Raw genomic sequence first — 17,814 nt, forward strand, 5'->3', positions numbered from 1 at the left:
CCTTTTAACAAAGCCTAGTGACCACATAGAAACGAAATTGTACTAATAGAATTTAAAAAACAGAGACTACTTTGTTGATGGTATAGGAAATCTGAGCCAAATTAAATCTGTGGACTATTTCCTAGATATTATGGAGCCACAAGATTCTGCCCTAATTGCACAGAGTTAGTCAGTATTAGGTTGGCAACTGTGTTCCAAGAGAGCAGTGATATTTAAATTAAGCTGACTTTCAAGGTGACAGAAACAGTTAAGCAAGGATTGTAAATTACATATATGATTGTCAACAAGGAGAAAGAATTTTCTTTCCAATGTCACAACCAATATTTCTTAATAAAAATTTTTAAAAACCAACCAACCAACCAAACAAACAAACAAAAAAAACCCACAAAGTGATTTTCTGGGAAAGACACATTCCTGACAAATTTACCAAGAAAGCATCCCAGTCATTGTGCTAGCTTGAGGTAATATGAGGACAGTTTATTTTCATAAATACAATATACAGCATCATGAGACTGTGGAGATATGTCTTTCAAATCTGAGAAGTGCATGTCACAGCCACACCAAACAGTAATTATAAAACACAGATATACTGAAACCAATAAAATGATGCAAAAATTATAGTCTTCAATGGTCATTTAAATTACAATATCCAAAAGTTCACAAATTCAAAGTAACACTTTGATATTAGTGTTAACTTGTAATACACATATTATAGTATTGTAATGTATTGAATTCTTGTCTATCACTTATCACAGATCATGACATAATGTGGCACTAGTCTATGAAATAAGTAATGGAGTTCAATATATTTACTATTCAGTAGCTACAATCACTAACATCAGGAATAATTATGTCCTGAAATTATTTTAATCCCCTTCTGTGTATGTTAGCACATATAAGTACACTTCTCTATTTGAGTTAAATTATCTAGTAAAATTACTGGCAATATTCACTTTTTTATTATCATGCTCATCTTTGAAAACCTTATGCAAAATCCTTTGAAACAGCTTCTATAAAATTTGGAGCAGACATGAGTATTGTAAATGTGCAAATGATGGCAAAAAGGGTAAATGCAACCAGACATAATCTGTCTATGACAGCAGCTGCAAACTTCCACTCACTGCAGATCTCTTCACCCTCATCTTGTTTCCTGAACCGCATCGCTATGAACTGGACTTCCTCCAGGATTTTCACAATCACTGGAAGAGTGTCCATTAAAGCTTTCTTTTGCACAAGCTCAATATCTTCTGCTAAGGGACAAGTCATCTTTCCACCCTTGCTGCCCAAGTTGTTCTGCTGTGGGCAGCACGGGCTCTCCATGGTGTGGTAGCTGTAGATGGTGTTGCCGTTGCTGGACTGGTGCCCGGGAAGGACATTCACTTCCATGCTGTTTACACTCAGCTGCTGCTTGGAATAGCTGTACTTGCAAGAGAGGGACTTTATATTTTCCCCAGGTTTTTTCATTCGTAAAAACCAAGCACACCAATTCAGCAGGATGACACGAACCTGAAAGAGTTACCATGGCAGAAATACAGGACACTCTACAGCATTTTAAAAGTTTTTGTGACTATTATAGTCAGTCTGCACAGTTTCTTAGAAATACTGATGGATTTCTGTGTTCTCCAGCTATCTGCTTTCAAAATGTTTCTTAGAGGGTCTAATTTTTTACCAAGGATAGCCCCTTTTTGGATCTCTCTTGAACATAGGGGTGTTCAATGCCCACTTAGCTTATAAAGCAAAAGAGATGTAAAATCTTACTTTACAAAATGGTCTTTGGAGACCCATCTTTATCAAACACTCCGAGATCTCTGCAATTGAGCAGATAGCACAAAATTGGCTGTATGGTTTTCAAACATTTCTCAGATTGTAAAGAAGGAGATGCAGTTGAATACTTTTGGGGGCCAATGTTTAGATTTTGCTGAAAAAAATCCCTATACAACAGATTCTAGAACATCTCCCATCCCCATTGCTATTGTTTACATCTAAATAAAAGACCTTGGTCGGGTTTTCGTGGTTTTTTTGAAAGCTATTTTATACTCTTTTGAAAGCTATTTTATACTCTTTTGAGGAGTTCAACCATGTAATACAGCAGTTTTTTTTTCAAAAGAGTAAATGAATTACATTTAGCAGCTCAAAATCTAAGTGCCACTGTTAACTGTTGTCATTGCCCTGTGTGCTGATGCATCACAAGATGCTCTAATGTGCACACAGCAGATTGTGCCTGGTATGTTTCTTGTCAAGGTCATTAAGCGAGCTAACTCCTGAGAGTGCTTCCAGAATTTTTTTCCAGTGAACTGACCTTCAGATGTTTGATCTGAGTCTGTGCCTGAGCCGGCTGGAATTCCTATTGGTAACATTGTTAACTGCGAAAAGCAGGAAAAAAAGCTGTGGATTCAGTAAGGTCTTGTGTGAAGACCAGCAAACTAAATTTGCAAAATCTTGTAATTATAAGATACTCTAGGTGTTATGCATACAAAAAGGGCATTTACAATGTGCTTGAGAGGGACCCTTCATACAGATAGGCCTCTTTGATAACTGCAAGCCAAATAAATTTGGCTGCAAGCCAAATAATCTGACATCAAGGAGGGAACAGATGTGGCCTCTGGTTTCCCTTTTGAGGCTCTACTCACAGGGATTCCCTGTGTAATCCTGCTCCTGTTACTTTGGTTGTGTTTGACTCGGGACCACACTTTGCCTCCAAAGCTGTTTTAGATGCAGGAAAAGTTGACTCCTGTGTTTGCACAGTACAGATACAGGAATGGGGAAATTACAGCTAGCACTTGGAGTTACTGCTGTAATGACAAGCATAATTTCAGAAAGGAGGAAGTCTTAGTAATCACAGATAGGAATAATAATAATAATAGCCAAAACCAATGACCAGTGAAAAGCAGTTACACAATTTTTTAATTCTGCAATGTGAGCTCTTCTATGTCACAATCCTGTATCATTTTCTGTGAGCCACTTTACTTCTCTCCCACTAGCAAATTTTTTGTTCTTCATCATTGTCATGGTTTTGGCTGGAGAGAGTAAATTTTCTTCCTAGTAGCTGGTACAGTGTGGTGTTTTAGATTCAGTATGAGAATAATGTTGATAAAATACTGATGTTTTGGTTGTTGGAAAAATAGTGCTTACCCCGAATTAAGGACTTTTCAGTTTCCTGTGCTCTGCCAGTGAGTACGTGCACACAATGCCATGAGGAAGCATGGCCAGGACAGCTGACCTGAACTAGCCAAAGGGATCTTCCAAAAGTATATAAAGTGTGGGGAGTTGGTTGGAGGCTGTCAATTGCTTCTCAAAAATAGGCTGTGCATCAGTTAGCAGGTGGTGAACAATTGCATTGTGCATCACTTGTTTTCTTGCATTTTATCACTCTCTCTCATCCTTGCTGCTATTATTTTTTTATTATTGTTACCCATTACTATATTATTATTATTATTATACATTATATACATTATTATATATACATTATTATTATTATATTATTCATATTATCATATTTTATTCTGTTTCAATTACACAACTGTTCTTCTCTCAACCCACAAAGTGCTGCAGTTCTTATCTTATTCTCACCATCACAAGAGAAGGGAGCTAGGATGCGAGCAAGTGGCTGTCTGGTACTTAGGTGCCAGCTAGATTTAAACTATGAAAGTCCTGAAAGACTGTTTTCCATTATTCATACTATTTTGCTTTAAATATTTCATTATTTCCCCCATAGTCCCCACAAACAGTTACCCACAGCACTGCAGTGTAAAAAACTGATTATGCCTTTAATTGAACTTACTTAATTATAATGTGCTCAGACTGCTCATGGACACAAAATGGGACAACATGGAACAAAATAAAGATCTTAATTGCTAGCAATGTGTCAACCGTGTCACTTGCAAAGGGGAGAGAGAAGTTAATTCTCTAGAACTGTGAAATTACAAAATACTTAGTCAGGCAAACTTTCTTATTAGAAAATGTTAATATGTCTGCCTTAACTCTGAAAGGAGATGTGAGGTGAAAAAGCACTTTTATATAGGAATGCTGCTTGTTCCTTCAAGACAGAGTTTTTATTCCTTAGGGAAATTACATTTATAACTACAGTCAAACCCATTTCCCATAGAAGAATAAATACCCAGAAGACAGTAACACAGCTTTTAATTAGCTTGGATTTCAAATGCCCTATTTCCTTGAAAAGACAGACACTCAGACATCAATCTGTTCTTGTCATACCAATTAATTCAAGAGACAGCTGCATCATACAGGTTTTTGGATAACAGCTGAGTATGATAATATGAATCTATATTCTCACCTGTATTGTCATATATGGATTTCTATGAAGGAAGTACACAAGTACAGCTGTCTTCAGAGGTCAACAACCCTTCTGTGAGCCTCTCCTAGCTATAATACAACTGTACTGCCAGCCTGGCCTAGTCCAGAGCAGAGAGTCTCCAATTAAAGCTCACTTGATAAGGGACATCTGCACCTGAGCAGAACTGTGCATGTCCAGGTCTTAAGTATATCAAAAGAGAATCCTGAAACATAACAAACCTGCCTTAGGCACAACAAAGGGCCAGAGTTCTCTTGCCTTTTCCCACAAAACCCCTTCTTCCCTCAGTGCTTGGTCTCTCCATATCTCTTCCCCATGAAACAGTCTTGGCTGTCAGCAGAGAAAGGTCAGTTGAGCTGTAGTCCATACCTGATGTTATTCACTCCCAAACAGCTCCTTAGCTGGGCCTTCTTTACTGTTTTTTTCCATGCTAGCTCAGAAGACATTACCAAAAGTGTCCACCAGCCAGCAGCTCTCATTTCTCAACTGAGTAGCCAACAAATGCCCTGACTGAACAACTTGGATTTAAATTCCTCCCTTGGAAAAAGCTGGTTTGTAAGTCATCCAAGATTAATAGAAAGGAAGGCACAATTCTAAGCAGTGGAATAATGAAAGTGAACACCTACAGAGAGGATAAACACGAACAGGCACTCTCCTCCCTCTTCTGTTGCAAAGCGCAAGGACAGACCCCTTGAGAAACAGGCAGGGAAAATAAATTGCTCTACAGTAAATAGTTTAGAAAGCAGCTGTGTTTAGGAAATGCATCCACTCAAATCTTCTGGGTCTGCAGAAGCTCCCACACATGCCCAATTGTCCAATGCCTTCCCCTGCAACTGACTCCAGCAGACAAATCCATTTAAGCAGCAGGTGAGAACAATCGTGTAACAATATCCCATTAATCAGGGTTAGAGTTTGCAATAAACTGAGGCCTGGCTTTGACATGAAGAGAACATTGTGGAAAGCAATTAAATGGTAAGGGCAGCAGCTGGTACTGGAAATGCAGAAAAATGTAATGCAAAAAGTTTTCTTCTTTCTTAAGTTACGTCTTCAGATTTTTTTTTTAACTGAGCAAAACTCATTCAAGGTGTCTCTGTAAGAAACACCTGACATAGGTGGACAGGCAAAACTGAAAAAAACCCAAAGAAACCTCAAAACAACAACAAAAAGAATAGAGACGAACATGAATTCTAACAACTGAGCTTTGGCCATGGCTGGTAGGGTAAAAGTGCCTACTTTTGTGGGATCAGCCTCTTCCCTACACACTTGGCATTCACTCTTTTCCTCCTGAGATCTTTCAGCCCTGTCAACTTGTCTGGTCTATACCTTTTACAGTCTATGATCTGCACTTCCCAGTAATGCTTTCCACAGTTTTTGCTTCCTGATGGCATGTTTTGTAATGTATGCCAGTTCAGCTGTCAGGCCACTGAACAAGGTTTCTCCTGAATGAGAATTTCCTGCACATTGCGTTTCCAGCCAAGAAAACATGAGTCTGGTAGAGAGCAAGAGTTGATTTGCAGGGCCTGTGAGGAGGACTAACATGGGCCATTGTGTTGGGCTCCTCAAAAAGCAATCAAATAGGTTCTGTTATACTGCTGCAGATTCTATCCATGAAGATATCTGAAGCATGTTTCCCAGATTTGTGCCCTCAGGTTTTGCCTACAAGCAGGTTCATCCAGAATTCACATTCTCTGCTACCTTGAAAGTAAGAGGTTTTTTAATCATACAGCACTTTGGGAAATAATTGGGAAATGTCAAGGTAATAGTGTAGCATGAAAAATGTGGTAAACAAGATATCAGAGGATGTTGTACAACTGGACTCCTACAAACAGGGTGGTGTTTGTCCCTTTTCATTCTGTAAACAAAAACATACCTTGCTTATTCTAAAATCTATTAGAAAAAAAAAAAGAGAGGGAGAAAGAACATAATTTTCTTTTAACTTGAAAATCTAAAGGAAACATTCCATTTGAAAGCCAACTGGCATTGGTGCCAGACCTCACTGAGCTGACAAAGTCTGCTGCTGCAGAAAAAAGAGGGTCCACATGCTAATACACTGGGAAGAGATCAGATGGCAGTAGACAAACTGCCCAGTAGAGACTAGCATTTGTTTAGCACATTCTGTCAGTACTGGTGTCTGCTGGATATGAAATTAAAGGTTTGCACTTGCAAAGTAGGTGGTGAATGCAATAACTTTGTAATGACTCAACCACTCCATCATGAGGTTGAAAACAAAGGCCAAATTGTAGAAACTACTTTAAATAATAAGAGAATAAGAGAAACTGGTTTTAGTGGGAAAGCACATTTAGTTTCCTTGTTCTTCCCCTTCATTTGCAAACATAAGCATCAACTATGTTGTTTGTAACTAACTCTTCAGAGTAATGGAAAACAACTTCTGCCTCTCACCTATAACAAGTTCACTGTAGTTTTTAGATAATTTTCTTTTCTTTCCATAGTAACCTCCTGAATGTTTATAACCAAAACTGCTTACCCATTTGGGCATCTTTCCTGCTTGGGGGTCATGATGGTGAAACTGCAGAACCAGCACTGTTACGACCACAGACAGACCAACGATGACCATTATACTAGCGAAATACTGAGCTGCAAGCAAAAGGAGGACTTGGTTAAGTGGGGGGAAATACAAAGAGCCCATAATATTCCTTGGCCATGTCCTGAGATCTACATTTGGAAGCACTGCATCAAATCTGAACATTCTCTTCTATGGTCTGCTGCACTGAAGCATTTGAGGTGTGTATCTGCTCAGCTCCATTCTCTCCTGTGAGGGAAGGCCTGGAACACATGAAAGGTGAAAACTGTTTGTTTTTTGTCCCTGAAGAAGAGTGTAAGGACTCACAGTAAGAACACCTTTGTGCCTGCTGTCAGGACAGTGAGAAGTTGAGCTGACAACACCCACTGAACACCAGCATTCCCAGTCCTAGGCCTTCCATGATACCAGCAGAGGTGTTGTAGGGAGATGCTCTCATCATGGTGCCTCTGGATCCCTTCAAAAAGTGTCACCAGTTCCCCACCTTTGCCCCACTACTGCTCCAGGTGGTTAGGCATATTTCTCATTACTCTTCTTAGCCCTTAAGACCACTTCTTCTAGTTCATATGAAAGTACACTACAGCCTCCTTGAATGTTAAATTTAAATCTGCTGTCAGGAAAAAAAACAATATCTTGAAAGCCAGAACTGAGGCTTGAAGCCACATCTCCTAAGTGGCTGTACATCTTCCTCATGCCAGGAGTAAGGTTTATGTGCTGGAGTGTAAAGCAGAATTACCCACAGGGGTAATGGCATTTGAAGGCTTCAGTGGGAAAATACCAGGGAGCATTACTTTTGGCTGACATAATGGTGCAATGTGGGAGAGCACATCACACTGCCCCAGACTGCAGCCTCCTGCAACCCACAGCGTTCCCTCCTGCAGCTTGAAGGAAAAGAAAAAAATTAAATCAAAACTCCAAAGCAAGTTTTGTTTTGCCTGTGTTTCTTAATACCGAATCCCACTGCTTCAGCAGCAAAAAGCTTCAGGAGCAAAAATCTACAATAATGAGATTCTAAGGCCTTCCTGAAAACAAGGCTGCGATTTCTTCAAGAGGTATGGCTTTTCATGACAAAATTAAATATGTATCTAGATAAGAACAGTCCCAATGGTGAGATGAATTTAAAAGTCTCTATTGCACTTATTCACAGAGAGGAGAGTCAACAAGCAGGCAGAAGCAGAGCAAACCAGGTTTCATGGAAGTTGTTACATGCCCCATGTAAGAGAAACACAGTACTGTTGATATTGTTGGTTTAATTACTGCCATGAGTCAGTAAACAACTTCCTTAAACTCTATGAATTTTGATACCGCCAGACTTCAAATGCCTGAAATGGTCCATTTAAAATGGCTTTAGCTAAGATTTTTCACATACCCTTGGAAAATTAGTCACCTGGTTAGACTTGGAAGCACCCTGATGATATCTGACTCAAGATCCTAACCAATGATTAGCAGAGGAATTATGCTCCCAGTTTTGGTTTTTTTTTTTTTTTTTTTTTTTTTTTTATGCTGTAAACACAGGAACAGATGTCAGGAAAGTGCTGTATAGAAAAGCTATTAAATAGAAAACAGTTATTTCCAGGACAGACTGGGAACCAGAGGGGAGCCAGGGACCCATAAAGAAAGATATTTTATAGTTTTGCCTGGTGGTAGGCAAAGAAGAGGCTGGAGATGTGTCATCTGCATTTTGAGGGGAGGAGTAGGGTGCTCCTGTTCAAGGTACACTGAAGTCTTCAGTTGGAAAGTAAGGATGGAGGACATAGTGCACAATACTTGAGCCCTGTGTGTTAGTATGAGGCAGTCAAATGTGTACAAGATATCTCTGAAATCTGGCAGTTAGATCTATGCCCACCTACTGGGTAGGTGTAGGTGCTGTATTCAGAGAGAAAGTCGCAAAGTCCTGGAAATGCCCAGGACTGCTCTAAGGCTGGATTTTGCCAGTCCTGAAGAGACAACAGTGAAAGTGGAGGGAAAATATAGCAATGACTGGCACAGCTGCTGGTCTTTCACATCTCTAGCTGGAGATATGTTAAAGGCTGTTGCCTCCTTTTGTGAGAGAGGAGAAGGTAGAACTAATAGCCATTGATCACAAAGGAATTGCTAGATCACATGCCCATGCATCTCCTTGATTGAAAACCTGACTGTCCTTACAATCTAGAACCAGGCAGGGATGGCCAAGACCCTGGGTCTAGACTCAGTGACCATTCCCCTGTAAGGGAAGAAAAGGCCTCAAAACTCAGTGGGTATGTCCACAAGGCAAAAAAAAAAAAAAAAGTATATGGTGTAGGAATATGTCCCCTGTTGATGGAGTAAACAAGTTACCCTTTGTCTCCTTAAAAAGGAAAAAAGCCTAGAAGTTTCTCTTCTCAATTTGGTTAAAAGATACCTTATAGGATCTTGGGGACTCCACCTCAAACTTAAGGATAGCTAATTGGACAGGAGCCAAAAAGTCCTGCCTAAGCAATTCACTAGAAAAAGAAGAGAACAAAAGAAGTAATTGCTTTTGTGAAGTGCTTTAGCAGGAGCAAGAACCTCTTGCCCTGGCTTGGTTTTTCTCTGTAAAGAGCTTTTTTATTTTGCCTTTTATTAAAACTTTTTGTTTCCAACACTGTCACAGGAGCCATCCTGCTTCTTTTATGCCACCTGAGGTAGCTGAGCTATCAAGGTTATAATGCTTATCTCTGAGAGCTTATAAGACCTGGCTTGAGGAGAAAAAGCATTAATATGGCTCTGAAATTATATCTTTACTTACTCAGCATTTTCTGATCTTTTCTTCTAAAGGTTTAATCCTACATCCTCTCCTTCCTGGCAGCAGAAAAACATAGTCATACTGCAGCAGGAGAACTGTTGAGGAGAACTTCTGTGCTGTCCTCCGTGAACCTCCTTAAAAGCATGGCCTAATCTTCCAGTCTGCTCATTTCTGTTCCTGACAGTCTTTTAACCTTGCACCAGCAAGGTCAAACCCATCACTTGGTCACAGCTGCAAGGGCTGCTGTCCCTGTTCACCCGTGAGAAGCCAATTCAGTTTTGTTATGTCTCAGCAATGGTTGTCAGAGGCATGCAGGGGAGGGGTTGTACATGTGCTATGTCCAGGAGACAGCCACGAGAAGATGGAGGAAAGCCTTGTCTCTGAGGAGACTTTGCCTGGCCACCAGTTCATGTCCCACATGGGACAGGCAGTCAGCAGGGGAACACTGAAGACCCTGTACCCCAGAGACACTGCGATCAACAGCAAAAGGTCTCTGCCAATGGACTGCACTGAGACATCGGACTGGGCCAATGGTCTCCTGTCAGCAGGCAGACTTCAGCAGGATCTGGAGGCATAAAAAGTAACTGCATCATAAGCCTTGGTGGCTCTTTGGGGTCTGTTCTGTCCTTTGCCTTTTGTCTTTTTGGGGATTTCTTGAGGCTTACACTTTTGCCCTGGCCCCAGCTGACCTTTTGGCTCTCCCACCCTTGCAGCTCTTGCTAACCCACACATCTGTCCTGCCTTCCTTTCCTGCTTAACCTGTGTGTCCCGCCTGGGCCACCTGCATCCAACCAAGCCTGCCCACCACTGCGATTTTCGCTGCAACCCTGTCCAGACTTCTGGACCTCCTGCTGGATCCTCCCTCACCTTGTGTCCTGCCGCTGCAGGAGCTGTCCACAGGCAGGTAGCGTGTGCAGCCCCACCTCGGGACATTAAGGGCACTCCCCAATCTGTGGAGGTAACACCCTCTTTTTTCCTCTGTCTCCTCTCTCTCTCCCTCCCTCCCATTATTCTTCCTCTTAATCTGTCTTCTCTAGCCCTCTTCAGTCAAGTAAATCTTTTTTATTTTGTATTTTTGTTACCAATAAATGGTTCTCAGACACAATGTTTGCCTCGTTTGGCTTAATTTAGTTCCTAACCATCCATTATTAAAAGAAATCTTCGCTGTTCCCCACAGTGGAATGCAACATCACTTCTGGCATCCTCTCTGGTTATGACTATGACTCAGCCTTCTCCAGCAACCCTGTGACCAGAGAAGCCTTGCTGCTGAAAGGATCAAGCTACAATGCTCATGGATAATACTTCCTTTGGAGCCACAGGACTTCAATCTTCATTCATTCTACCCTAGCCCCACACTGCCCTGAATTAGCAAACTCTATTTCTGGGTCTCCACTGATGTTGCTGAGCACAGAAACAGAATGCTGTCCTGTGAGATGGGGCATGGAGGGGACAAGTAATGAGCTTTGGTCTCCCAAGGAACAGCCTTGGCCTAGCCACCAGACCTTTCTGGCAGTATTTTAGGAACCATTCTAAATCCTTTTTATTCATTTAGTGCTTTGAAGCTGCTGCTCTCTCAAAGTCCTACACCCATGTGTCTGTTGGTAGAGGTAAAGGCAAATCTGATTTTACAAAGAAGCTCAGCCACTCTCACTTAAACTGCAGGAGGAAAATGCTTAACAACTCCCACTAAACATCCCTCTGTGTCCTACTTGTAACTCCTAGTTACTAGATTAGCTTGGAATCTTTAACAGTTCCCTTCACTGTGGTAAGTATCAGGAACAGCAATCCCAGATCAGGGTGTATGTGAAAGACCAGGGATCTGGTTGCTGATAATTCACCAGCTCTGAGGCAGAGCTTGGAGGTGTCTGACACCATCTGGAGAGGAAGTAGCTCATTTACACTCTGCCTGTGGTAGCTGCCACAGGCCAGAAAAATGCACCAGAAGACCTGTGTTTGGAGCCCCTCAATATCCCTGACTTAGACAGCAACATTCCTCAGGGATACTGAGGTCTGTACTGATCATTTCTAAATGCTCTTCATAGGTTTTAAAACCCATATGATGCTTTCTTCAGCAGAGATGAGTGAGCAGAACAGCTAGTTTGGGTGCTTGACTGATCTTCAAGAAGTACGAAATATTTGCTCTTGTACAATTGATTTTTTTTCATTTTCTTTGCCAGAGGCATTATGTGACATACTATCTGGACAGCAGTTTTAACATCTAGGAGTTGTCATCATCTGTCCCAGGACAATCAGAAGATGATCAGGCGCCATTGTCATAACAAATATGGATCTAATAAAACCACAGATAGTCAGAAGGTCTTCTAAAAAGTCAGTGAGACCAGCTATTTGTTCTTTGCAGGCATACTCTGATGTCACCTATACCAAACGGATAGCAGTGATTTGCAATTAATAATTTGAAGAACATTCAGTACCATTTTTGGATGTTTTGTGTCATTATCTGATGTTAGAGAAGCACCTTAGGATTATTTTAGAGATATTTTGGAAGACATACTGCTGAAGTGAAACTGGATTAACTTCAAGGACTGATTAGGGACAGGGTAAACAAAACAGAATCGCTAAGATGGATGTTTCACCTTGATTTTGTCATGGAACAGTGATATCATTATATCATATCATATCATATCATATCATATCATACCAGCAGTTATCATCTGACCCTGATTTGTTAACATATTCAATCACAAGAAAGACAGTGTATCTGCACTATGACCAGTCACAGTCTTCTTGTTCCTGTGAAATACTAGGGGAAGGAGAAAAGTGTTGTGCTCGAGTATTCACATTGATCAAGTTGGATGTTGGATGTCTCCCACTGGTGTTCCTATTTCTATTCTATCTTTTCAGAAAACATCAGGTTTTGCATGTGAAATGAATAAGTGGGTTAGAGCCTCTCTAAGTCCAGTAATTTCAGTCATTCAGGGCTGAATGCTTTGTGCTTCTTTGAGCTCAGAATGTGATATTTACTGCTCCTCCTTCTGGAAATGGTCCAGGTGAGAACTAAAGCCTGTGTAGGTTGATGAAAACCTCAGATACCGGCAGAGGGGCTTACAATCACCCTTCTTCTTTTCTCCTATGGTAGGGACCAGGCCTGGTGCTGGGCAGATGCCGCGACAATGGCAGAGGTACTCAGAGACCAAGAAAATCAAAAGATAGAGGAGAAATGTCTTTATGACTTACTGTTGTACACAGACAGCAAATAAATACATAATACATACGATTATGGTACTTGTGTTTTGAAACTCTTCTCCTTCCACATGCTTTTGAAGAATAGAAATGGGAGTTTGAAAAGTAAAACTGTTCTCTTATTTAGTTTGATTGTATTTTTCTGTAAAAAAAAAATATCCAAGACTCTTGGCTTTGGGAAAAGCATCACTGATCATGGGGAATGAAACTGTAAGAGCTGCCATGAATGAGAATTTCTGTTTCATGAAAGAGATTGAGTAGGGGCCTGATTCTGACAAGGTACAAGGCAGGACCATGAAAGGATATAGGAGAAAAGCACTCCAAAAATTCAAACAGGGACAGAGTAAAGTGGGATGGAATCAACTGAGAATATACTGTAAGATGACAAAAATGTAATAGGGATTAATCTAATTTTCTCTCTAGTCAGAGCAACTAATGCCTTATGTTCAAAACTTAAAACAATCTGTAACTCCTGAAGGTGACAAAGCACCACATTGCTTCCCTGTCCTAGTAATTTCCAGTCCCATTTGCTGTATGGCTAAATGCAAGAAATCACCCCAAGCATCTGCTGCAAAGGTACTTAACTACAGTGCAAAGTGTTTGTGCTTACTGAAATGGCGTAGGCATGGTAAGGAACAGCAAGGAGAGGACACAGCTGGAAAATATCATCATAATGGAGCCCTAAGCAGTAAGTAAGTTGTGATTTTTAAAAAAGCAGAGTAGCTTAGCAAAATACGACAGAGAAAAGCTGCCCCGAAAGTTTTGCCTCTCTGGAGGTGATATTACAGGCCGGGGAAAAGAATAGTCAGGACAGTGTACTGTGCTTGGCCTAAGTTTTCCAGACCAATGGCTTTTGGCCATGTCTGACTTAATATGGGCTGTGGATTGATCTGTCTTTCTGAAAAACTGGCAGATTTTGGTAGGAACTAAGTATTACATTAGGAGATTAATTTTTTTAAGTCTATGAGTTCAACGTAGCAACTTATCCTGAGGCATTATTGAAGACTTTCCTACAGCAGTGCATGATAAATTTGATTCTGGTCACTGCTCTATTTGGTACCACTGGATGTGGGACCACATGACCACCAACTGTGTAATCTTAAGGAGGCTCTAGCCAAAGGATAGTAATGAAAGGTAGTTAGGAATCTGTATTGACTTTGATGAATTTTTTCCTTAGTGACTTCTTAATGCATGATTTCCTAGTCTTAATTATAAGGTTGCTTTAGGATAGAAAACACAGTTTTATGAAACAGATCAGGGATATGAAGACTTAAAGGAATTCAGGTGTATATCTATTGCCTAAGGAAAGAACTCATCCTTTCCTGAGAAATGGTCATATAATCATTACCAAACCAGATCCTTGCCCACTATTATTTACCTAGAATAATAGAATCATTTAGGTTGGAAAATACCTCTAATATAATAGGTTTCAACCATTCACCTAACATAGATCACAATGTTATTATAAAAAAAAATAGTCCTTACAGTGTAGAGCTAAATACCTCTAATATAGTTTTCAGACGAATTACAAGTCCTTTAATTTCAAAAGGCAGAAACTGATCTTGTACAAAGGCTCTAATTAAAATAACAGGACTTGTTAATAACAATATTTGTTTAATTTTGATTTATTTGCTGAACCAGGAAATCAACACACTGGGATATGGTTACATCTTCCTATGTAATGCACTGGATGAGTTTGATAATAGGGACTGGAAGGTGCACAAAGTCCACATGAAATTACTGGCATTTATAGTGCAAAACACATCTGCATAATTACATAGGTTTTTAGAAAGAGAAAAAACAATAGTGTTATACCTGAGCTGTGTCACGCAGGCTTTATGATTTTACCCAGTGATTAGCACAGTCAGACTAGTAATTTAGTTGTGTAGCACATCTGGAGTTCTCAACAGTTCTGTACATACTTTTAAGTAGTGAACTCCTGTTTCCTGGACTCTTGGTAAAAGTAACTTTAAAGAGAAAAATTAAAAGCAAGTAAAATGACGACTGCAGCAAGATACACTTCCCACAAGCCATGATTAAGCTACAGTAGGAAGGGTAAGTAGGGTAAGTTTAAGGACACAGTTGCTGTTGTAGAGCCATGGTCTGAAAGTCTTTTAAGAGCTACACTCTAGAGGCTTTAAGTGCCAGGAGGGACTTCCAGTACCCTGCAGAGAAAGAATCTTTGTTCATAAATTTGACATGTGCTGGATTCTAGCCAAACAGTTGTGTTTGTAGATGTCATGGGCCTTCAACTCTTTTGATTTAAATGGTTGAACTTACTGCTATGCTAAGGGTGAATAATGTTTTAAACAGAAAGAGACATTGTTCCCTGGTTTGGCCTTCTCCTTTCATTGGCATCTCTGTGGAAGGGCAGAATTCAACTTTTGAAATATTGTGGTGCCTTTCCTTGCATAGATGTGTGCTGTTGAAAACTGGGCTTTGAAAAAAAAATTTTTCCCCAAAAGGGAGGGTATGCTAGAGAAGGATGGAAGCCAACATGCAGCTGGGCAAGGAGCTACTGATGTGGATGCAAACCCCAAGAAAGCTGAGTGAGAGCAGGTGGCCAGCCTGTCCAACTGGAACATACAAAACCTCTATGAAAGGTTCTGGTGCTCTAAGGTACTGAGCAGCCAGATACTGTTTCCTAGGCCAAGTCTTATCACTTGCTCTTTACAGAAAAAGAAGTTTACCTGTTTTAACATATATTAACATGATAGTTGGTAGGCTGCTGAAAAATGGGAATCTCTCATCTGGGGAAGTTGGATGTGTGGAGCAAGAGACTCTCTGCTTTGGGTAGCTTTATAAAAAGACAGAGAACGAAGTGCACGTACCAAGGAAGGGGTGACCCACTTTGCAAAGGTACAAAAAAGCAACTGTCTTGTCCCACTTGCATCCTTCTGATTATTTAATCTGATAGGTGCTTTGTTTGTTATTAATACAATTTGAGGTTCCCCTTAACTAAGAGGAACTAACTTATGATTTCCACATTACTCTGTAAATATGTTCCAGATTGCAAAAGCTAATACTTTTCTTGGTGTCATGTTAGACCAGTTCTCCTTTGCTACCTCAATAAAGACACTCCAACAGTGATATTTTTCCATATTATTCGAGTTCAGTAGTTAAAGCCAAGGTCAGAAGGAGAAGAAAGTACAGCATGTTAGACATTAGTGGCTTTGAAATAGCAAAGGCTGTGAGAATGCATGCAGACCCAGAGAGGTATGGATGCATGTTTGTTTCTAAAAACTCAGGCCCTAAAAATATAATGCAGATTTTTAAAGCATGTGGAATCACATTTTCAAAGTATCTCTGCATCCACATGCACGAAGACCAGTAACAGTGACTCTTCAGCAGATCAGCAAGGGATCTTTCTACTCCAAGATCAAATTATCTGCATCCTTCACAAATCACATGCTTTGGAAGATTTGTTTATTCCTGAGACCTTCTGCTAACCATGCTGATTCTTCAAAACTGGAATGAGGTTTCCAAATGTACTGCTTCTCTTCGTATTAATTCTGAGGATTTTAACTGAACTAGAGATCACTCTGAAAAAAACTGTGACCATGAGCTGGCATATTCAATTCAGCAGCTAAAATATCCTTTGTGAGATCACCTGTAAGATCACTATGAGGAAAAGATGCTATGTCACTTTGTTAGACTAAGGATAAGGTTTTCAGAACTCAAGATAATATAAAAGGGCACAGACCAGCTTTGAGCACTTACTGAAAAAGGGCTGTTTGGGTGCAGAAGCCAAATGGATAAGCAGTCTCCCTGCAAATTTGGAGTGGAGCAAGAAGAGAGGGGCAAGGTTTTAAACTAGAAATAATGTTGAAGGGAAATAACAACCCAAATGTAAATGCAGAAGTAGCAGGCAAGGATGGAAAAAAATGGTATTGGGTAGTCAGAGCAAGAAAGACTTCAAGAATGGTGAAACAAAGTGGAAGAGCTCACTTCCAGAGTGAGAAAATGCATTAAGTCTGAGGAATATGCAGGATCAACTGAAACTCTGCACATAGCTGTGAAAAAATAATGTTACTGGAAAACTGAGATGTTGTGGGACATTTCTCACTACCAGAAGCTCCTAAGGAAAAGTTGTATGAAGGAGCCATTTGGATGTGAGGGGTTTCTGTCTGGATGGATGAGAGCTGCTGGAGAGTTTGTGGATCAGCTTCAGTGAAGAGGCCAAAAGGAGTGATTCTATGGTGGAAGTGCATAATCGACCATCCAAAGACAATGGACATGGGGACTTCTTAAAACAACTCAGGGAATCCTCTGTCTCACAAACTCTCATTGCCATCAGGGGCTTGATCCACCCTGATGACTGCTGAGAAGGTAGGACATATATAATGTATAACCAGCAGGGGTGCACATTGTGCTTCACTACCAATGAAAACTGTTCGGGAACATAATAATCAGTGGCAACCTAGGCTGGAGTTATTGTGAAATAGTGAAGCTCAGGACCATCAATTGAGTGAGGACTAAAAACAACAGAGCATAGACCTTGGACTTCAGGTGAACAGACTTGTCATTTTTGGGGGGAACTAGTAGCTGGGATCTCACCAGGGAACGCTCTGAAAGTAAAGCAGCACAGGAAAACTGCAAGGGCTTAAAGCACAGTGCCTCCAAATGGAAGAAATAGGTAAGCACACCAGTAGATGAATGTGGCTAAACTGTGAACTCATGGTAGGGCTTCAGTGGAGAAGAGATGGAGTTGTGGGAAGCAGAGACAGGCTACAAAATTAAAATTTGGAAGCATTATCTGGGAATTATGGCTGGTGTCAGAAATCTTAAAACTCATTAATTGAGGCTGGTGTGGGAATCAAAGGCAACAGGAAGAATTTCTATCACTACACAAACACTATACAAACAGCTAAACAAGGCAAACACAGACTTGCTGCTGAAAGTAGGGGATGATTTAGTGACAGTGAACAGTGATAAGGACAAGAGAGTGTATACTTTGCCTCAGTTTGCATCATCAAGATCTTTGACATCTCTGTGTTTAGAGATAGTTCAAGGATGAGG

The 17,814-nt window shown here is 40.4% G+C and overlaps 1 protein-coding gene across 1 annotated transcript in view; it reads right to left on the bottom strand.

Annotated features, from left to right (window-relative positions):
* Positions 1-456: 456 nt before the first annotated feature.
* LOC128781606 (neuronal acetylcholine receptor subunit alpha-7-like) overlaps positions 457-17,814 on the bottom strand; it is a 56,989-nt gene continuing 39,631 nt past the window's right edge. Inside the window, exons 9-10 of the mRNA XM_053931287.1 lie at positions 6,798-6,907; positions 457-1,506 (exon numbers count right to left, since the gene is read on the bottom strand). Coding sequence (XP_053787262.1) covers positions 985-1,506; positions 6,798-6,907 — 632 coding nt within the window. The 3' untranslated portion in view covers positions 457-984. The remainder of the gene's footprint in view (positions 1,507-6,797; positions 6,908-17,814) is intronic.

Source organism: Vidua chalybeata, chromosome Z (assembly GCF_026979565.1).
Source record: "Vidua chalybeata isolate OUT-0048 chromosome Z, bVidCha1 merged haplotype, whole genome shotgun sequence".
In the NCBI taxonomy this organism is placed as follows: domain Eukaryota; kingdom Metazoa; phylum Chordata; class Aves; order Passeriformes; family Viduidae; genus Vidua; species Vidua chalybeata.